The 22,030-nt window shown below is 41.3% G+C and overlaps 1 protein-coding gene across 1 annotated transcript in view; it reads left to right on the forward strand.

Annotated features, from left to right (window-relative positions):
* The window catches only part of LOC122797754 (DENN domain-containing protein 3-like), a 1,015,730-nt gene that overhangs the window by 609,030 nt on the left and 384,670 nt on the right, over positions 1-22,030 (forward strand). Inside the window, exon 11 of the mRNA XM_044066279.1 lies at positions 3,891-3,987. Coding sequence (XP_043922214.1) covers positions 3,891-3,987 — 97 coding nt within the window. The remainder of the gene's footprint in view (positions 1-3,890; positions 3,988-22,030) is intronic.

Genomic DNA, 22,030 nt, shown 5'->3' on the forward strand with positions numbered 1-22,030 from the left:
TGCTATGTAGTCCTCCCACATGCTGTTTTAAGGCTCTGCCATTCTTATTCAGCTCCACCTATTTCCTCCTCTTCTTGAGCTGCTAGAGCCCTGAGTAATTCCTTGAACTGTTGTGCTTTCTCTCCAGTCAACATTTAGGTCTTCATCCTGGTCTCTGTTGACCTTAGAGCCTTCTTTGACCATTGCATGCAGCTTATAGTTGCAACCAGTGGTTTATGCTGTGGGCCAACTCTTTCACAGAGGATGACTTTGGAATCACTGATTCTACACCAGTGCCCTTTTCTTACCAGGAGGAAGTCTGTCTGAGTGGCATGTTGGCCACACTTGTATGTGATCTTGTCACTGTCTCTCTTTCTGAACCATGTGTTGGCTACTATCAAGCCATTTGCCAGACAGAAGTGTAGAATGGCCTGTCCTCTTTTATTTTTGTTGTCCCACCCATATTAACTCAGGCAGTCCTTATATCCAATTCTGTCAGTTCCAATATATGCATTCAGTTCACCCATTATCAACACCAATTCATGTTGTCCTGCTTCATCTAGTGGGTCCTGCAACTGCTGGCCAGTAGCTTATTGACTGGGCTGTTGGGCTTTATGGTGGGCACACACTGGCCAGTAGGAACACAAGTACACCTCCCTCTGTTAACATGGCTCCCTTTTGTAAGTTAAAGTAGGTCAGATCCTCAACCTAATTATCACCAGCAAATACCCATGCCCATTTTGGCAACAGTAGTCAACACAACCAGATCACCAACAACCATATTTTACACCATCAAGTGGGTATCCTTGCCATGGTGTGCAGTTTGTGATCCATGTTTTCTGTCATGAGATATTTCCAAACTGGTTGATCTATACAACTCTTCCGCTGTATAGAATCTGTGCTGCTGTCTACAGCTCCATTCTTGGCTGAGTTTGTGATGTAAACACTCAGCATGTTTTGTGAAGGTGGAAGGAACCCCACAAGGATACAGTGAGAGCATGCAAACTCCCAACAGGCATTGGCCGAAGGTCAAGATAGAACCTTGTACCTTCTGCGTAGGAGGTGATGACTTTAGCCATGGTGACAAATGTTAATACTATGTAATATCTCCTGTAACTGTAGTAAAGCATGTAGTAACACAGTATATTCAGCTGATATAGTTGGGAGGTTTAAAGAATCTAAATATGACAGAAGGCCATATTCCTAGAAAATAATATTGGCATACCTATGGGAGTTTGGTGTCAAATCCAAAAAGGTTGGTAAAAGCATTAATACCATTTATTGCTTTCTCACCAGTATTTAAAGTGTGAAAGTTAGTAGGTTGCCCCTGTATCTGAAATGATTAATGCCAAGAATTTGGATGGTATTTGGACCCATTCAGAAAATTTGATAGTCTGGTCTTAGACCAAGACAAATTTCAGGCTAAATTACCCGTTTAGTTCCGAGTGTTATTCTTTTATTTTTTTCTACAGGTATGCATAATTTCTTTAACAAGCTCAAACTCAGTTATTCTGATGTTATTTAAAAGTGCATTCTTATTTTTATTTTTCTTATTTATTTATGTATTTATTTATTTATTTTTGCATTCTGGACTTTTTTAAGAATGATGTTCTGACTATAATTGCTTTAGTTTTCTTCTGTAAGTGTGCATAATTTCTCTATGTGGTCCCGTGGGTTTCCTCCTGGTGCTCCAGTTCCCTCCCACATCCCAAAGACGTGCTCCAGGTGGATTAGACACTCTAAATTGTCACTAGGTGTGAGTGTGTACATGTGTGTGCCTTCTGTATAAAGTTGGGCGCTGGGCTGGCAACTTGACACTGTAAAACTCCACTGCCAATCATTCTGCGGACCATTCCGCTCGGACCATTCCGCTGTGGCGACCCCTAACAGGAAAAGCAAAAAGGAGACGAATAAGAAGATGCATAACTTCTTTAACAAGCTCAGACTTGGTTATTTTTATCTTATTTAAAAGTGCAGTGTTATTTTTATTTATTTATTTATTTATTTTGGCGTTCTGGACTTTCAAAGAATTATTGTATTATAAAATAATGCTTTTGTTCAGCATTTAATGATGCACCTTGAATATCAAGGCTTTGAGGAAAAGTAGACATTTCAGTTAAGTGTCTTCTAAGCAGTGGATAATAAAGTGCGTGATCTTGTGATAAGTAGAACATTAATGGGTCAGGGTCTGGTTCAATTATTTTCTAATTGAATTTAAAAAGTTTATGTGGTTCTAAGTAGACTTGCATGTTGGAGTAATCTCAAAAAGCATTTTGTTTGGATGATACAGTCAATTATAATGGGCCTAAGAAAATCTGAAATTATGAAGAAATCCATTCTAGACCATAATTTATGAGTCCTTCAGTAGTAAGAAAACCAGGCACGCTTTACAGAAACAAACATTTTCTGAGCACACCCACAAAAACTACTTTAGCCAAAACTTACCTTCTGCTCTTCTTACTCTGTGGAGCACCAATTCTAACCAATTTACAAAAAACTTGAAAGCTGCTACAACAAAATTGACAAGTCTGCTACTAATTCATCTTCATTTACCCATCATTGTAAAGCACTGCATACCCTTGGCTGGCTGACACTTCCCCTCCACCTCTCCTACATTCATCTTACAACAATACATAAAATCATACACAAACCATTAGTCTGCCCATCTCTTACCCCTGTAATCGACATATATTTCCCTAAAAGAACTCTCAGATCAGAAGACAAACAACTTTGTACCATAAATAAACCAAATTAATCCCCTTGCCAAAGCCTATACTTATACTCAGTAGCAAAAAAATGGAACTCCTTTCCTCTAACCACCAGAACTATTTCTAATCTACCCACCTTTAAATGCTCCCTAAAAGAACACTTTACAGAATCTTGGACCTGCTCCTGTGCCAGTCCTGGCTGAACTTACTCACTGTAATTCTCTCATCCCTTTTAACATAAATCTCACTTTACAATCCTCTCCAGCCTCCTACTCACTCCTTTCTTTTATTTTTCCCAGTTAACGTACCTTAAACCTCTCCTCTACCTCTTTCCTGCCTACTCACCTAAGCCACACTCTTCTTGTAATCTCCTTCTCTCCATCCTTCTTTCTTTTGCAACCCATAATATGACCACCATCTCTCATACAAAGACATCTCTCAGTTTCCTCTCATTGTCAAAATCCACTGCCAATCATTAGCGGACCGGAGTTCCACTGTGGCGACCCCTAACCAGGAAAAGCCAAAAGACAAAACTCTATTCATGTCATCTCTTATATCTCTTTAAAACATCTTATTATAACTGTCTCCGATTTCGTTTATCACATACTAATTACATTTTTCACTGTTATGGCTTGTAGTGTAACATTATACTTTGTAATTTAAAATATCTGTACTTGACATTTTGAAGGGTAACATGATACTTTTTTATTTAAAATGTCTGACTTTATTTTTGAAAGATTGTGATTATAGAGATTTCTGGACCAGCCGGACTTTCCCAGTAAACAAATGTTAAATAAATAAATAAATAAATAAATAAATAAATAAATAAAATAAATAAACTGTTAAGCCACACTTTTCCAATATGTCTAGAATAGCCGTGGACATGTTTGGGTTTAAGATTTTTGGCCCTGATTTTCTATCTTTTATTTCATTTATAACTGTATTCCTGTCACCGTCTGCAGTAAGATAGTGATTCATAAACTTATTTAAAAGTTAAGTGAATGATCTTAAGAAGTCAGACTGATTTTAACAAAAGTATATTTTGAAGATGAGGACTGGATTGTCCAAATGAGGGTGTCTAAAAGTAATATAGCAACATTTTCCATAAATATCTGCTGATAGCTTGACAGTTAATTGGTAGTGTTGAGTTTTCTTGCTAGGAATAATTAAATACAGTAAATGCATTAAATTTTGTTTTAACAGAGATGTTCTTGATCATCTTAATTATGAACACCGTGTGTTCAACAGTGAAGAATTTCTCAAAACCAGAAGCCCAAAAGATCAACCATTTTACAGAAAGGTATGCCTGAGGAATTACTGGGTTCTGGTTGAAGCAGTTGGTAATAGTGCATATTTTAAATGCGATTTCATATATTTATTTGACGACATCAATATTTAAATGACTGATATTAGTATGGAGTTTTCATATATATATCTTTAGAATTAAACAGTGTGCATTATATTTGCATATTGTATAGAGAATGTTGATGTAGTTAGCTGTCTTTTTTAATATTTTAAGTCAAAGTACTGTAATATTATGCCATTGCAAATTAAATATTATCTTGTAGAATAGATGTTTAAACATGCTGTAACTAATTCCAGGTCAGTGAGTGGAAGATTGTACCTGGTATACTGAAGAAATATGGTTATGTTAAGACTCCCGGAAGATAAGCTCCTGCGCATAAACAAAAGCAAACAAAGTGGCATTTTGATTCCATTTTACATAAAGTTGCCTAGCATTTAAATCTTACTTAATAGTAAAGCTATCTCTGTAATATTAGGTGACAACCTGGCAAAATTTCAAGACCCGTAAACCCTAAGAACACTGCCGCCTATGCAGAACTGTTCACAGAAACCCTATACAAGCATGTTACTAGCTGCATTGAGGTGGCTATACCCACAAGGAAGAAGCACAGAACTAACACTAAAAACAAGCCACACTGGTGGAATTACATCATCAGTAGGCTGTATAACATTAAGAAGAAAATCATGACAAAAATTAGGAGGTGTAGCACCCAGCTGGATAAAAGCACTCTCATCAAACTAACCAAACAACTCGGTGGACATATAAAGTCTACCAAAGCTAAATGTGAGGTAAATTTAGCATCCCAGGCAAAGGAAAACCACAAAGCATTCTTATGTCAAAACACAAATGTGTGCAGATTTCATTGTTAATGGAGTAATCTATACTGAGCCAGAAGAAATAGCAAACCTACTGGCAGACAAATGCAGCTCTAAATTTACAACTCTCAACTCTCAACCTCCCCTTAGGAAATACCATCAAATATAACTCCCTCTACTATCATTAGTAAACAAGTCTTTAATGCTCTGTCTGTAGCCAAAAACACTGTATTGATGGGCCCAGACAATATCCCAGGATGCCTTCTAAATCACATGAAACTTGACCTGTCAGGCACTCTAGAATTGGTATTTAACCATAGCCTCCAAACAGGCTCCATGTCTCATGAATGGAGAATAGCACAAACGTGGACCATCTACAGACTCTGAAAATTACAGACTCATAAGATTCACTAGCCTCATATGTAAAGCTGTGGAAATACTTATGACAGTGATCAATAATGACATAAGAATCCTCCAAACACTGGGCCCATACCAATTTAGTTTCACCAAGGGCAAGTCTTATCAACTCAACCCCGTGAACTTCATTGAGAGGATCACCAAAGCAATGGATGAGGGCAGAATGGTTCACACTGCCTACCTTGACCTGGCCAAAGCATTTAACACAGTACCCAACCTGGGCATTGTTGACAAACTCGAGGTTAGGTATAAACCCTTATGTCACCCAGTGGATAGCAGCTGGCTCACAGGCAGGACCCACAAAGTTAGAATTTGGAAGTCCACCTATACAAAGAGGCAAATCATAAGCAGAGTCCCTCAGAAATCACTCCTTGGACCACTTCTTTTTTAGCATTTACTTCTCAGAAGTCAGGGCCAATGTCAAAGGCCTCTTGCTGACCATATTTGCAGAAAATTGCAAATTAGGAGCAGTCATAGAATTCCCCACTGACTTTAATGTTCTCCAGGAAAGGCTGACATGGACAAATAATTTGTGTGAGAGACATGCACTAAAACTAAATGCCAAGAAATCCCTAATAGTAGCCTTCAGGAGCTCATCTTTCCCTGATAACTGTCATATTGACAACACACCACTAAGAGTCGACCCATTAGTCAGGGACCTGGGTACACACGCAAACAGTAATCTAGCCTTTGACCATCACCTGTCAACAGTAGTGAGGAAACCATTCTATGTTCTACAACTTATAAACAAAGGTATGTCATCTAGGTCCAAGGAGGTCATTGTTCCACTGCATTCAGCATTCATCAGACCTATTATAAAGTACATTGCCTTGTCAGAGATTTGGGATGCATGGCTAGGCTTAAAAAGGCCTTAGTGGTTGTTAGCCTAGCACACACCTTTGAACTTGTGAAATCAGTTTTGAGTGTTTTCTGTCAATTTATATGCATTTTACTGTGTTTTCTCTGAATTAGAAAATCCAGGTATTAATTGAAGTTGATGCACAGTTTGCATTGCATTTCAAGTGGTTTCTGTGCTTTGTATAACTATTTAAGTGATTTTGTGTGGATTCTATATATTTGTATTGTGTTTTCTCTGAATTTGAAGTTGGCAGTTATTAACTGAAGTAATTTTACAGTTTGCTTTGCATTTTAAATGGTTTCTGTACTGTTAAGTGAATCAGTGTTGCAGTTGCTGCATTTATTTGCTGTGTTTTAGTCACTTTTCTAAGTTACAGCAGAGAGTTTTTGGCCAGGTGTGTGTAATTATCTAGAGCTTGTTGCGGTTATTCTGGTGGCAAGAGGCTAGTTGCTTCTGTGAAAAATAAACAATATTGATTAACGCCTTAGCTGTTTTCATGGGTTCTTTCATTTCCCGTGGTTATTTTGTATTGCATGAGTAGAGAACCAATGATGTTCTTCATCTCACATTGCTGCAGTCCTTACTTATGGGTAGTCCGCTGTCCTCGGTCGGCCCGAATACCAAAGTATTAGGCTGACGTCGGTCATGGGCGCCTAGATCTGACATCAGAGCGTCAGGGTATAAAGGCGCATGATCGACGTCATATCCTCAGTCTTTTTTGCCGCATGGTCCGATGCAGAAGCAGCGTTGCAAGTGCCGTTCGGCGTTCTGAAATTTTCGTTTTCGGAGTTTCAGACCGATACCAAGTTGGGCTAAGTACCCCGTTGGGGAATATTTTTGTTTTTTCTTGCCTCAGTTACTTACCGGATGTCATAAAAAGTGAATAATTGTATTTCTTGTGGGAAACAGATACCGCATAGGGATTACCACTCGCTTTGTATTCCTTGTTTGGGACCGCAGCACGACGTAGTCGGGTGTCGGTTTTGTGCTAGGTTTAATAAGCGCACTATAAAAAGGAGGTTAGATTGCGCTAGGTTAGTCTTTGGCACGAGGTGTAATTATAATATGCCGTCGGATGTTCCGACGCCTGCTTCTACTAAGAAGCGCAAAGACAAATTTTTAAAGCCTAGGCAGGATGATTTGTCCGTTTCGGACGCTGGACCTTTAGAAGCTACAGCTGAACAGGTGGATCCGGCTGAAGTTTCGGTTGAGTCCCAGGGGGAAACTTTGATTTTACAAGATGTGGCGCCTCAGGAGGCAGGTCAGGCTGAAGGGGCCTCTCCGGTTACTATTCTCCCTTCTATGCCTAAGGTGGTTAGGCCTTCTGCTACTGTTTCTAAGGCTCCTTCTAAGGGCAGGTCTGTTTTGCCTTCCTCTGGTGTCAGTTCTGGTTCTTCAGGGTCTGTGCCTAAAAAGCACATGTTTAAAATGGCAGAGGATTTGATTACTTTAATTAGAGGTTCTATTCCCCCTCCTGATAGGAGGCCCAGGATGGAGCCAGAGTTGGAAAGTTTGGAGCAGGCCTCAGATGATTCAGAGTCTTCTGCTGAAGACTTTCAAGATTTCCCTCCTTATTCTGATTCTGATGCAGAGGATTCCACTCCTTCTGCTTCTCCTCCAGAGGATTTTTCTTTTTCAGTAACTCTGCATTCCATGAGGGAGCGTTTTAAGTGGGAGGAACAGGATTACTCTGATTCACGGAAGAGGCTTAGGGAGTTCTTGTTTTTAACACAGACCGGATAGGTATTACAGGGTGCCTGAGGCTCATAAATATCTGTATAAGAGTCCTAGGGCGGACCCAGAAACTATTAGTCAGGGGCCTAAGGGTGTTAGAGCCTCTGTTGTTAAGAATCCGGTTCCTCTGGATAAGGAAGCTAGAGCTTTGGATAGATGGGGTTAGAAGGTGTATACCTCTTCTACTTTAGCAATGAGAGCTTTGAACTGCCAGTTTCATAGGTTGAAGTATCAGAATTTCCTCCTTTCTCAGCTAAGATCTAAAGTGGATGCTTTGGCAGAGGGCATAGAGTGTAAAGAATTGCAGGATTTAGTGCATGTTTCTGAACAGGTGGGTAAGCACTCTTTGCAATGTGGTTTTGATGCTTTACAGGCTTCTTCTAGGGTGGCTGCCACTAGTTCAGTCATTCGTAGGCACGCCTGGCTTAAGGATCAGAATTTGTCTGAGCATGTTAAGTCTAGAATTCTGGATGCCCTTTACAGTCTGAAGTTTTGTTTGGTCCTCCGTGGAGTCAGTCTTAAAGAAAATGGAAGACAAGGCTAAGTCTATGCAGACTGTTAAAGATTTTTGCAGGTACAACCTCCAAAGTTTAGTAGAAATTGGCCTACTAAGGGTGGACGACCTACTTCTGATTCTCAGTCTAGGGGTAGATCTAGGCTTGGTAGGGGCAGAGCTCAGAGTACCTTCAGGCCGAGACAATGGAGTTCGCCTGCTCAATCTGCTGGTGAGGGCAGGGGCCAGTCCTTTCGTAAACAGGCCCAATGACCTGCATTTTCAGCTGCCAGATTCTTCTTGCCGGGCAGCTCCTTTGGGAGGAAAGTTGGCTCTTTTCAAGCAAAATTGGCATTTAGTCACCCAGGACAAATGGGTATTGGACATTATAAACCGAGGTTACAAGTTCTATTTCCACACCATGCCTCCTTTCAAAGGCATGCCAGACGTCCCTCCTCGGCAAAGGATAGAGGCTCACAGACAAATTTCTTTACTTCTTCAAAAAGGAGCTATACAGCCAGTTCCTCTGTCAGAAGTGGGCCTAGGATTTTATTCTCGCCTGTTTCTAGTTCCAAAGAAAGGGAACACGTGGACACCAATTTTGGATTTATCTATCCTCAACACTTACCTGGACATTCCAAAGTTCAAGATGCTGACTTTACAACAACTTTTACCTCTGTTGGGAAAAGATCACTGCATGGTTACTCTGGATCTCGAAGAGGCTTACCTTCATGTTCCTATCAGGCCCAGTTGCAGGAGGTACCTGCGTTCTCTGCATTGCCCTTTGGCTTATCTACTGCGCCCAGAGTGTTCACAAAGGTTCTGGCTCCAGTGATAGCATTTTTCAGACTAAGAGGAATACAGATTTATCCTTATTTGGACGACTGCCTGATTTTTGCACAAGAAAAGGACGAACTTCTTCATCATCTACAGTATGTGATGGCAGTGTTAAGATGCCTAGGGTATTCTGTGAACGAAACAAAGTCCAGTCTAGTACCCTCTCAGGACATGTGCTTTCTGGGTGTGAGACTGAATACAGCTTCCCAGATGGCCTTTTTGACCCCGGACAAACAAAGAAGCCTTTCTCTTTATTTCCAGCAAATGTCTCTACGGTCCAGGCTGACTGCAAGGACAGTCCTTCAAGCCTTGGGGTTCATGGCATCTTGTATTCTGGTGTTTCCCAATGCCAAATTGCATATGAGGAAGCTTCAGTGGTATCTCGAAAATGTGTGGACACAGCACTGCCAAGATCTAGACACTGTCATTCAGATAATACCTTGCATTCAGAAGGAGTTTTTGTGGTGGGCTCAGGAATGTCACCTAAACAAGGGACTCTCTGTGACCCGGCCAGAGGCGAGTCAGATTCTAACGACAGATGCCTCGGACAAGGCTTGGGGAGCACACCTCAATGGAAAATGGGTGCAAAACACGTGGCCTGTCAAACTCCAACATTTGCATATCAACTTGAAGGAAAGGTTAGCAGTCCAATTTACATTGATGGCTTTCAAAGTTTACTTCACCCAGGGCAGGTGTTGATTCTAACAGACAACACTACTGTCATGTGGTACATCAACAAGCAGGGGGAACCTATTCTTACCCTCTTTGCAGGCAAGCGATGATTCTGTGGGAAACTGCTCTCAATCTACACCTCAATCTTTAGGCAAGGTTTCTACCAGGAGCACAGAACTCCTTAGCAGATGTATTGAGCAGACAAATAGTGGATCCTCACGAGTGGAAATTGGATCCTCATGTATTTCAACAGTTGACAGTGTTATGGGGAACTCCAGACATAGATCTGTTCGCTTCTCCACTAAATTACCAGTTGCCAAAGTTTTGCACAAAAATGTTTCATCACACAGCTTGGAAGGTGGACGCTCTATCATTCAGTTGGAACAATCTGCATGTATATGCCTTTCCACCTCTGCCTCTTCTTCCCAAGGTACTTTTGAAGGCCAGACAAGACAAGCCAACCATGATTTTGATAGCACCGGATTGGCCTCGGCAACACTGGTGCCCACTACTGAGGAGTTTAGTACGAGAACCTCCATGACCTCTGCCTTTGATTCCGCACCTTTTGTCACAAGAGGACAGTCACTTCCTCAATGTCAAGATTCAGTCTCTGCATCTAACAGCCTGGCATATTCTGTTTTAGACTCTGGAAGGTCTCAGCTTCCACAACAAGTTTTGAATGTTATTTTGGAGGCCAGGAGGCCTAGTACCAGGAAAGTTTACGCGGATACATGGAGGAGATTTTTTTATTTGGAGCAAGGGAAAGGACCTTGATGTCTCCGAACCTGATTTACGTGTTGCTCTTCAATATCTTACTGAGCTATTGCACAAGGGTTTGTCTTTCTCCTCAATAAAGGTTCATGCTGCAGCCATTTCTGCTCACTATGATTGTGACCCTCCTTTATTCTCTCATCCTTGGTTTAAGCAATTTCTTAGAGGGGCAAAGAATATAAGACCCCCACGTAGAGCTCCTACTCCTGCTTGGGATCTCAATTTTGTGTTGGAAAAACTTACTCTACAACCTTTGGAGCCTGCAGCTACTGCCGAGTTAAAGTATTTGTCATGGAAAACTGCTTTTTTGTTGGCCATTACCTCTGCAAGAAGGGTTTCTGAATTACAGGCCCTCATGGCAGTGGAGCCTTTCCTGATTTTTCATAAGGATAGGGTATCTTTACGTACTAATCCTTCCTTTATGCCTAAAGTGGTTTCTAGTGTGGCCTTAAATCAAACTATTCATTTGCCTACTTTTTATGCAAACCCCCAAAATAAAGGGGAGAAACTTTTGCATACTTTGGATATTCACAGGCAGTTGCGTTTTTATTTGAGCAGAACCAAGGAGTTCAGACAGTCTCAGCAATTGTTTTTCTTTTGCTTTGGGTTCACAGGGTAAACCTGTTTCAAAACAAACTATTTCTAAGTGGATTGGGTTTTGTATTTCTTTCTGTTATTCCCATCATGGTAAGGAGATTCCTGCTGGAATCCAGCCTCATTCCACTAGGGCTACTGCTACTTCTACGGCCTTTCTAAGGGGAGTAGCTACAAAAGACATTTTGGAGGCAGCTTCTTGGAGTTCAGTGCATACCTTTTCTAAACATTACCACCTTCCTCTTTATTCTGAGTCAAGGGCTGGATTTGCCACTGCAATTTTACAGGGCATTTTAGCGGCCCCTAATGCTTTATGATTTTTACCATCCTCCCTTTCCCGTTGCTTTGGGATTCTACCCATAAGTAAGGACTGCAGCAATGTGAGATGAAGAACATAGTACAGTTTTGTACCTACCATAAATGTAGATGTTCGAGGATCCACATTGCTGCAGTCCAATTTACCCTCCCTCCTTCCCCACTGTAGTTTGACTTGGTGCTATGCTTTAGGTGATGGTTGTTGTTGGGCATGTTTTTGGGAGGTATTCTGTTTTTGGCTGTGGCCTTTCTGGTTTGGCCTTCTGACATCTGGGGCAAGAAAAGACTGAGGATATGACGTCGATCATGCGCCTTTATACCCTGACGCTCTGATGTCAGATCTAGGCGCCCATGACCGACGTCAGCCTAATACTTTGGTATTCGGGCCGACCGAGGACAGCGGACTACCCATAAGTAAGGACTGCAGCAATGTGGATCTTCGAACATCTACATTTATGGTAGGTACAAAACTGTACTTTTTCTTATTGTAAGACTCCTGTGTACAAACTAAAAAAAAAACAGTCTAACTGGTGTTTTGATTCTGTTTTGTATCCAGTAAACAGGAGATTATGTTTATTCTAATGCACTTAAAATCACTTAGCTATTTAAATCAGTTTTGCATTGTTTCTTTCTCTGTTTTTTCAGTTTTACTGTGTTTCCTCTGAAGGTGAAGTTAACAGCTATTAATTGAAATAATTTTATAGTTTTTAATTGAAGTCATTTTATAGTTTTCGCTGCATTTCAAGTGGTTTCTGTGCTTAGTTATTTAAACCATTTTGTGAGCTGTTTCAGTTTTTTTTTGTATTTTTTACTATTTCTCTTCATTTGAAGCTACAAGAATTGATTGTAGTTTTACAGTCTGCACTACAAAGTTGTTTTGTGCTGTTAAGTGAATTAATCAGCATTGCTGCATTTATTTTCTGTGTTTTTGTCACTCTTCATAGTTATTGGAAGTAGCCAGTTTTGGCAGGTCTGTGCCATCTAGGGCTTGTTGTGGTTATCCCAGTGACAGGAGGACAGTTGCTGCAGTTCTGGGGAACGTTAACGCTATTAATGCTTTAGCTGTTTACATTGGTTCTTTCATTTTTCTTGTTTATTTTATGATGCTCAGATAATGCACTTAGAACAGTGGGGTTGAAACGTACAGTCCACAGATGAAGGCCTTTTCCTTCTTTAATCAACTCACCTAAATCTGTGAATAAGCTGTATCTATCTATTTACAAGTGCAGCAAGCTGCATGTAGCTGCATCGCACAGAGCTGAGCACCTACTACTTTGTAAGTAGATTGTAACCAGCAGCACTACATTGCACAACTTTGCCGACAGCTGCTATAAATGAGCTCAGCAGTATGTAAGGTTCCTGAGCTGTGCTTATCACAGTCACATATAAACTCAAGTTAGGTATACACTTAAGTAGGGTCATAGGTGTATACTAGGCTAATGCCCCTGGAGCCTTTACAAGCCTAGCCCATAGGATTACCCTGGCATCGTGCCACCCGACATTAGTTACCAATGCCTCTGTTGGGTAGAGCCACTGGAGTGATCCCCGGTGTGAATTTTCTATTTCCCATCCACTCATCAAGATTGCTGTTGAAGAGGGCCAATGAGGTGCTTTGTTTGACATGTATGGAAAGTCTGTTCCATAGCATGGGCAGTCTCTGGGTTATGAACCTGTCCCTCCAGCATGTTCTGTTGATTGTGGTAATGAGGTTGAGGTCTCTGGAGCGTGTGGTGTGGAGGGATTGGGATTTCTTTAGATGTAGCATTTCTAACAGAGCTGGGTCAGACATGGCTTTGTAAGTCAAGCAGAGCTTGCCTCTAAGTAGGCGATATGAGACAAGAGAATAGTTTGAGATTTTTGAGTCTGTCCATATAGGACAAGTGTTTAAGGCCTAGAACAATCTTTGTGAGGTACTTTTGCAGCCTCTCCAGTTGTTGCAGGTGTCTACTGAGGTACATGCCAAATGGGGCACTGTACTCGATGACTGGCCATAATGAGGGAAGGGTAGAGGGAGACAATGACCTCCTTTTCCTGGATGCAAAACCCTTAGCAATGAGATTCATAGGTTCAAAGGTTAGTACTAGGCTAATTTCCCTTGCAAGCCATTGTAAGCCTAGCCAATTATCCCTTGTGAGACTCAAACCTTGCACCTTGTGTTTGTAAGGCAAACATCTTAACTATTAGGCCACCCTCCCAACCCCACATAGAAGGACTTTCTGACCACAGTGGCAATTTGGTGGTCGAAAGAGAGGTTGCTGTCAATCTGTGTTTCCAGATCTCTTATAACACCTTCTGTCTTCAGTGGACTACCATTGATGTGGTAATTCATTGGAACCGAGTTTTTCCCAAAGGGGGTGATGACACATTTTTTGGCATTGTGCTTAAGACAATGGTTCTGACACCAGTCATTGGTCTCAGTGAAGCCTTTCTGCAGGATGTCAGCATCACTTGGGGAGTTAATAATAGCTCCCAACTTGCAATCATCTGTGAACATTGTCGGCCAGAGTCCCTTTGTGTTGGCCTGGACTTCAGAAAAGTAGATACCAAACAGGAGAGGACCCAAAACTGAACCCTGTGAGACTCCACTCATGACTGGTCGGCAATCTGACTTGGAGTCAGCTACTTTCACACTGTGGGTTCTATCTGTGTGCCAGTTTGCAACCCACCTAGTGATATAGGGGTTGATGCCTAGCTTAGTAAGTTTTTTTATGATTCCTGAGTGGGGAATGGTATCATAGGCCTTGGCCAGATCAAGGTAGGCTGTATAAACTACCTTGCCTTCATCCACAGCTCTGGTGACTGACTCAAAGAAGTCGACCAGGTTGAGCAGGCATGATCTACCCTTCACAAAACCACACTGTATGGGATCCAGAGTTTGGTGATTCCCTATATCCTTGTTTATTAGGTCTATGATGATGCATTCCATAGCTTTGCATATCAGACTCGTCAGGCTAATGGGGTGATAGTTCCCAGGGTCTGTAGTCGTTCCTCCTTTGTGGAGAGGAATGACTGTAGCAGTGTGCCATTCGATAGGATCAAAGCCTGGGATGAGGCTGTGATTGAACAGGGCACACAGGTGTGGTGCCAATTCACTCTGTAGTTCATGTAGAACACAGCCAGGGATATTGTCAGATCCCACAGAAGCTGTATTCTTGGCCTTGGACAGTGCTGCTTTAACCTGTGCAGCAGTAATACTGGGTGCCTGGCAATCTACTGGTATTGTGATTAGTCCTTTTGGGGGGGGGGGGGGTAAAGTTGGCACTGAATCTATCAGCCAGTATATTGGCAAATTCTGTTGGCTCAGTATAGGAGGTACCATTGTGCAATAGCTCGGAGCAAATATGGGTATTGCCATGGAGATTCTTTACATAACTTTGCATAAGAAATAGTCATTCTTATGCAATTCAATAGACCATAAATCTTTATTTTATTTAACATCAGCAAGAATCTGTAAATCAATTCAAGTTTTAATTGACCGTGGACAAAATGGAAGGTCAACTCACTTGTCTCCTTTATTGCCAGCCTTATAGCATTAGGTATCCTATAATAATGTAGCAACTGTCTTATGTTCACAGATAATGAGCTCCTACTAAACACAATTAACTCTGTTTGTGAGAGATACACATGGATATGGAACCTCATGTTCACCAAAAAAAAAAATTATATATATATATATATATATATATATATATATACATACACACACAAGAGTAAGAACATTGCATAAACACACCACATGGCATGCACCCAACCCTGGCACATAATATGTCATATGTTGTCACTGCTAAGAAATCCTTAACTAATCTCCTAGTCTCCTAGACCGGTAAAGGTCAAGTCCCAGCAAAAATCAGACTCAAGCATTGCATCACATAATATCCTCACTTTTATCAAAGACTCACAGTGAGATAAAGGGACTCAATTCCAGTGTACCAGACAACTCCACAAACAAAAATGTTTTAGTGATTGAGTCACCATTCACTAGGCTGGACAAGGACGTGATGACAGTGAGTTGTTCAGGAGCCAGGATGTCAGACATCTCAAGAGCCCTTAGGACCCTTGCACCAGACAAATATAACAACAACATGGGAAAGTAAGAATGAATGACTTGGGCTGAAAAACCCAGAAGGAGCTGCAGAAAAACATGTCTGAGCTGTTTATGCATGTTAGAAATGCAGGCCAAGATCCTGATACTGACTGGAATTCTTCCTTTATGAATTATGCCTAGCTACAAAGAAAAGATGATTGTGTTCAACAACTGGATAAAAAATTGGTGTCATTGTAGGGGGACTTCAGTATAAGTCAGCATGGAATGAGATGATTGACAGTCGTACTTATTTTACAAATATGGTTTGCACCTCATGTTCAAAGATATCTGCACACTGACTAAAAAAAACTTTGCTGTCCCCATAGTGCTACTTTTAGGTAAATTCAATTAAAGACCATTCCAATGTAGCAAAGGTATCAATATCAAAACAGTAACAAGTGGCTCTGCTCACTGTCAGAAAGGTAAACAGCAAGCTGCCTGACCTTGAGACACTCCTGCCTTTGGAAGGCATCCATGAATACATAGTCACTAAAGCTTGGTTTAAATGCCTAGAACGCAGTCCCTCTATACCTGGATGTAGCACCTACCATGCCTTCAGATGCATTGACTGCTTTTGTGTCATGTCTGTATTTGTCAGATACCATATCGCCTCTAGACAGATTCCCAGATCCCAGCAAATGGACCTTATCAAACTCCAAATCACACAGAACAAAATCAATTATCATTTATTGGTTGTAACAAGAAACCATCCATGACCCCAGAAGTTCGTGTCAGGTTACCAAGTGTCATGAATGCACCTTCAGTAAGTAAGAACTCCATCATTCTGTGAGACTTAACCCATAAAGTCACCGGGTTATGTACAACTCCAATGTAGGATATGCCTGGAAGGTTTTAGATCTAATAAAAACTCAGTGGACTAGGTTGTTACTAGCCCAACTAGAGGACAAAATATTTTTGACCTGGTACTTACTAATGTAGCATCATCATGCACACCTCCACTAGTAACTCCTTCTCTGATTAAGTCACATCATAAGCTGGTAGCATTTTTCCCTCAAATTGTCTTAACCTCCTGAAAGGAGGTCCACAAATCTTCTCAAATTCTGTGATGATATCTTGAAATTCACTTAAAGTGACATCATCCCAGGCATCATCTCAGCAGACAGATTTGGAAAAGAGTTTTACACTACACAGTAAACAAACCATCTAAATTCATTTACAAAATTAAAAGCAAACCATCCTGGTGGTCTACAAACATAAATAAATGTAGAATAAAAGAAAAAAAATCTGCAGTGTACACACCAGATTTAAGGACCTCCAAAGTCAAGGGAAATTTTAGGAATTTGACTAAGATTAAAATAAGACTATAAGACCTACTAAGGCAGCCAATGAACTCAGGTTGGTATCTGAAGTCGGGGACATTACAAGTCCTTCATTAGCTATGCTAGAAGACTGTACATTGTTTAGTTTTGATTTTTAGAACTCACGCTAAAAGGCAAAACCTACTTGGTCCTGGTGGGCATACCAGTATACTAATAAATACATCTCGTGCAAATTTCACTCCTGAGACAACAATCCAAAAGCCTTATAATCTCTATATCTTTCAGCCGCCTCATCATCACTAAAGAACATGCACTGAAAATGGTGTCCAAGGCCAAGAACACTTCCTTCATGAGACCAGATAACATACCAGACTATTAAATATACTAAACATCCCCTAGGGGAATCTCCCCATAAGCTATTTAATCTGAACCTAATTACAGACTAAGACCCGGAAGTGTGGCATACAACACTGGTGATGCCTCACTGTAATTAGGGCTTCCTATAGACCTATCAGTCTGACAATTCTAGTTTGAAAGGTCACAGATTATATTGTAATAGACTTGATTAACATCAACATTAAAAATCTCATCAGGCTAGATCTGAAGCAATTTGTTTTGTGAAAGGTAGATGCTGTGTAATGAACCTGGTAACCTTCTTTGAAAAGGTAACACAAGTTGTTGACAGTGGTCGCACTATGCATACAGTCTACCTTGATATGTCAAAAGTACCATTCCCGATGCTGATGTAATGAACTTTTGTCCCTCTGTGTGCTAACAGGCAGAACCCTCTCAGTCAGAGAACATGAAGGTGACCAGTGGTTCTCTAAGGGTTTAGTTCTTGGACTTTTTTTTTTTTTTTTTTCAGCATTTACATGTCTGACCTACAGACGAAAAAGCAAGACCTATGGATAACCAATTTGTGGATGCTGAAAACTGGGAGTTACTGTCAATTCCCCCCATGTGGCATGTCTTGTTAATGCAACAAGCAAAAATGAAAGATCAGAAGGATGTAATTGCTACAAGGACTTATCTTTAAGGACACCATGGCGATTCAGGATTCAAGAAAAGCAGGTGGTGATGTTTGCATAAACCTTGGTATTCACCACACTGTGTAAAATAACTTGTTTTCCCAACAACAGAATGATGACGTCATGAGTGTTGGAGTATGGGGAAAGGGCATTTTATATAACTTGCTATGTATACTGAAAATAAAAAAGATGTTAATGCTGTCTTATTTGTGTTACCATTCACTGTGTTTCTGTAGGAAGCTAGTCATGGAACTCTGCTATCTGGTGCTTAGAGCAATCAGTGATTGGAAGTCTTTGACTTTCTTCATAGTAGTGACACTAATCTAGGAAGAAAGCTGTGGGGAATTGGATGAAAATTAACAGTGAGTGTGCGTGAGTGATAGAAATAAAATGCTTTGTGTAAAAAGCAGTTACCATAGATAAAAGGGCACGGGAAAGCATTGGTTGACAGATAAAGCAGTGGGTATAGATGGACATTGGAAGGAACCCCATACCCAGGACAGCAGTGTGTATTCCCTTTATGTACAGGGAGACAGGTTGTACTTTGTGGAATAGTTATTGAGACAGACTTGTGTATACTTTCTTGCTATTACTTCACCCTTGGTTGGGATAGTGGGATTCAAACCCTGTTGGCGTCAGTCCAGTGCCACATTTGGAGGCAGTGGTTACAACTCTACCTCACCACATTATAAAACAGGTTATCTTTTAGACTGTTTGCCTGAGGTGTAGTCATCCATACTTTCTGACTCTTATAATGTTTATTTACTCTTAGCTTGCATACTTAAGGAATAGTAGCAAGCACGCCTGAGATAGGTCTTGTTGGGATTTCTTCATTGTAGCTGTGAATAGCTTCTAACTGAGAAAATCCATAGGCCAGTTTTTAATTTAAACCACCTCTTCCTAGTGTAATTATTGGGTGCCCAATATCTAGTTTTGAGGGAGAGAAGGGCCAGTAAAGCAGCTATAGTATTGCACACAGATTTGATGTATTTACACTCCTAGAACTTGTGGCCCTCATTTGCTAGACACTCTTCACATGGACAGTCTGACATAACTCTGTTCCATCATTCCGTGTAGTTTTTAGTAGCTGCTATAATTCAGGAATAACAAGTTAATAGTCTGGGTTTCTAGACTTGGAAGCTGCAGCATCTTTTACTTGCTGAGTGTAACTAACAGAGGTATCAGGTCCATCAAATCTCACATGCTGTTGTATCATGCATGTTCCTTCTACTTGAATCAGTTGAGTTAGTCATATTTCAATCCTTGACACTTTTTCTAACTCTTTACACTAGAGTAGGCATCCCTGACTAGTAAATTATAATCTTTTTTTTTTTTTTTTCATTCTGTCAGTGTGTAACTTCATATCAGAATTACATAAATCAGAACACTGAAAACTCAGTGTATGTATATTAAGCTTATAAACCTAATCTAAGGTGCAGCCTCTAGCATTCTTATACAGGCTTTTAGAGATTGCTACCAAATAGTGAGTCTTTCTGCTATATAATTATACATAGGCGACTAGCTTTTCTTGTTCCATTTGGTAATGTGTTCCATACCACAGCACTGTATTTAGAAAAAAAAGGTTTTCTTTAAGATCATATTAAAAATTGACAAGACCCCTATTCAAATCATAGCTAGCTACAGGCTCCCAACTTTGACTCAAGATGCCCATTCCACCTATCTGGACCTCTTTGAATCTATCAAGATTCAAACCTGTACCCTGATCCTGGACGACTTTAACTATCCAACTATAGATTGCAGTAACTACTCATGTCAAAACACAAATGCCCAGAGATTCCTTTATGTTGTCAGTGCAAATGCCTTGGACCAGCTGGCCGACACCCCAAAAGAGGTGAACATTTCTTGGACTTGGTACTAACATGCATGAGTAACCACTGCAGCATCCTTACAGTGTCATTATCCCTGGTAAGATCCAACCACAAAGCAGTCACGTTCGAAGTCACCATCTTCCCGACCTCCTGCTAGCTAGGATCAAGCAAAAAAACTTCTCCAAAGCTGATTACAACCTCCTGAGGGAAGGTATAAACAGCTTCACAGCCCCCTTCCCCTCCATAGGAACTGGCACATATGTCCAAACCTACACCAAAGTACTATATGAGCATTTATATTGCTGCATGGTATCGGGTATAACCGACAGGGCAAAATCCTCCTCCTCAAGGAAGAGTAAGCCTGTTTGATGGACATCTGCAATAAATAAACTGTAATAAAAGGAAAAAAAAAATACTGTCCAGGGCCAAGAAGGAGCAGGTACCTAATTGGAAGCAATCTTTCCTTAGCCTGAACAAGCAAATAAGAGCACTAGTGAAATCCACCAAAGCAAACATTCAGTCCAAACTGGCTACATCTGCTAAAGAAATCAGAAGGCCTTCTTCACATATGTCCGCAATCTGAAAAGAAGCATGCAACTCTGCTCGGAACTGGTGGTCAAGGACACCACATGCACAAACGCCATAGATATAGCCAACCTGCTGGCGGAGAGATTCAGTGAAAACTTCACCCCTCTATCCCCCCATCAGTAAATCAGAACATCCCCAGCACCTGACCCCCTCCCGTTATCTGTAGGGAGCAAGTCATCACTGCTCTCTCAAAGGCAAAAAATACAGCCTCCATGGGACCCAATAACATCCCAGGCTGCATCGTACACGAACTCAGGCAGGAACTTGAACCACCATTAGGCACCCTATTCAGCCAAAGCCAGAGTACCGGCTTCATCCCAGCTGAGTGGTGGACAGGCACTGTCATCCCTTTGCACAAAGGTGGAGTGCCCACTGATCCAGGAAATTATAGACCCATCAGCTTAACTAGCCTGATCTGCAAGACCATGGAGCGGGTTATCATGGACCTCATTAACAAGGACATTGCCAACCAACAAACACTTGATCCTACACAGTTTGGTTTCTTCAAGGGGAGGTCATGCCTGTTAAATTTGGTCGACTTCTTTGAGACAGTCACCAAAGCCAGACGAGGGGAAGATGGTGCAGACCACCTACCTTGACCTGGCCAAAGCTTTTGATACTATTCTTCACTCAGGTATAACAGATAAACTCTCTCAACTAGGCATCAATCCATATGTTACCAGATGGGTAGGAAACTGGGTCACTGATAGAACCCACCTAGTCAAAACAGGGGAAGCCAACTTAAGCAGTAGACCCATAACAAGCGGTGTACCCCACAGATCGGTCTTGCGGCCTCTGTTGTTTGGAATATACTTTCCTGAGTTGCAGGCCAAAACCAGTGGGCTGTGGCTGATCAAGTTTGCAGATGACTGCAAGCCGGGTGCTGTCATTAATTCCCCTAGTGATATGGACATCCTCCAAGAGGGTCTCACCCAAACACATGACTGGTGCCAGAAAGATGGCCTCAAACTGAATGCCAAAAAATGCATCATCATCCCCTTTGGGGAGAGTGACATCTCCACAAATTAATAAGGTCCTAAGCATGCAATCAGTCGTGAGGGACATCGGCACCCAGGTTGACAGCAAACTGACTTTTGACCACCATGCTGCCTCCATTGTACGGAAAGCTTTCTACGTGGCCCACCTCATTATTAAGGGTATCACATCCAGGGACAAGGTGGTTATAACATCCCTGTATTCCTCCTTTATAAGACCTATTATTGAGTACAGTGCCCCTTTCAACATGTACTGCACAAAGCATATGCAGCAACTGGAGAAACCACATAGGTTCCTCACCAGGAGAATCCAGGGCTTCAAACATCTACCCTACACAGATAGGCTAAAGATCCTGTCCCTCTACTCAGTCTCATACAGACTCCTCAGAGGTGACCTCTGTCTTGCATACAAAGCAATCTCAGACCCCACCTTGATGGAGCTGCTGCATATCCGCAAGTCAAGTTCCACTCGAGTAACCTGAATGCGTGACCTCAACCTGGTATGTGACATTAATAGGACTTGTTGACGGGACAGTTTTGTGTCCCAGAGACTCCCTCTTTTGTTGAATAGACTACCTCTCTATGTCAAGCAGAGTACTTCATTAACCATTTTTAAGTGCAACATGGATGACTAGATGGGAAACAGAAAATAACACCACTGGGATTCTACCTATGTCCCTGCTGGACAGTGGCATTGGATGCTGACTTGTTGGAACATGGGCTAAA

Source organism: Protopterus annectens, chromosome 3.part1 (assembly GCF_019279795.1).
Source record: "Protopterus annectens isolate FY-2018-M chromosome 3.part1, PAN1.0, whole genome shotgun sequence".
Lineage (NCBI taxonomy): Eukaryota > Metazoa > Chordata > Ceratodontiformes > Protopteridae > Protopterus > Protopterus annectens.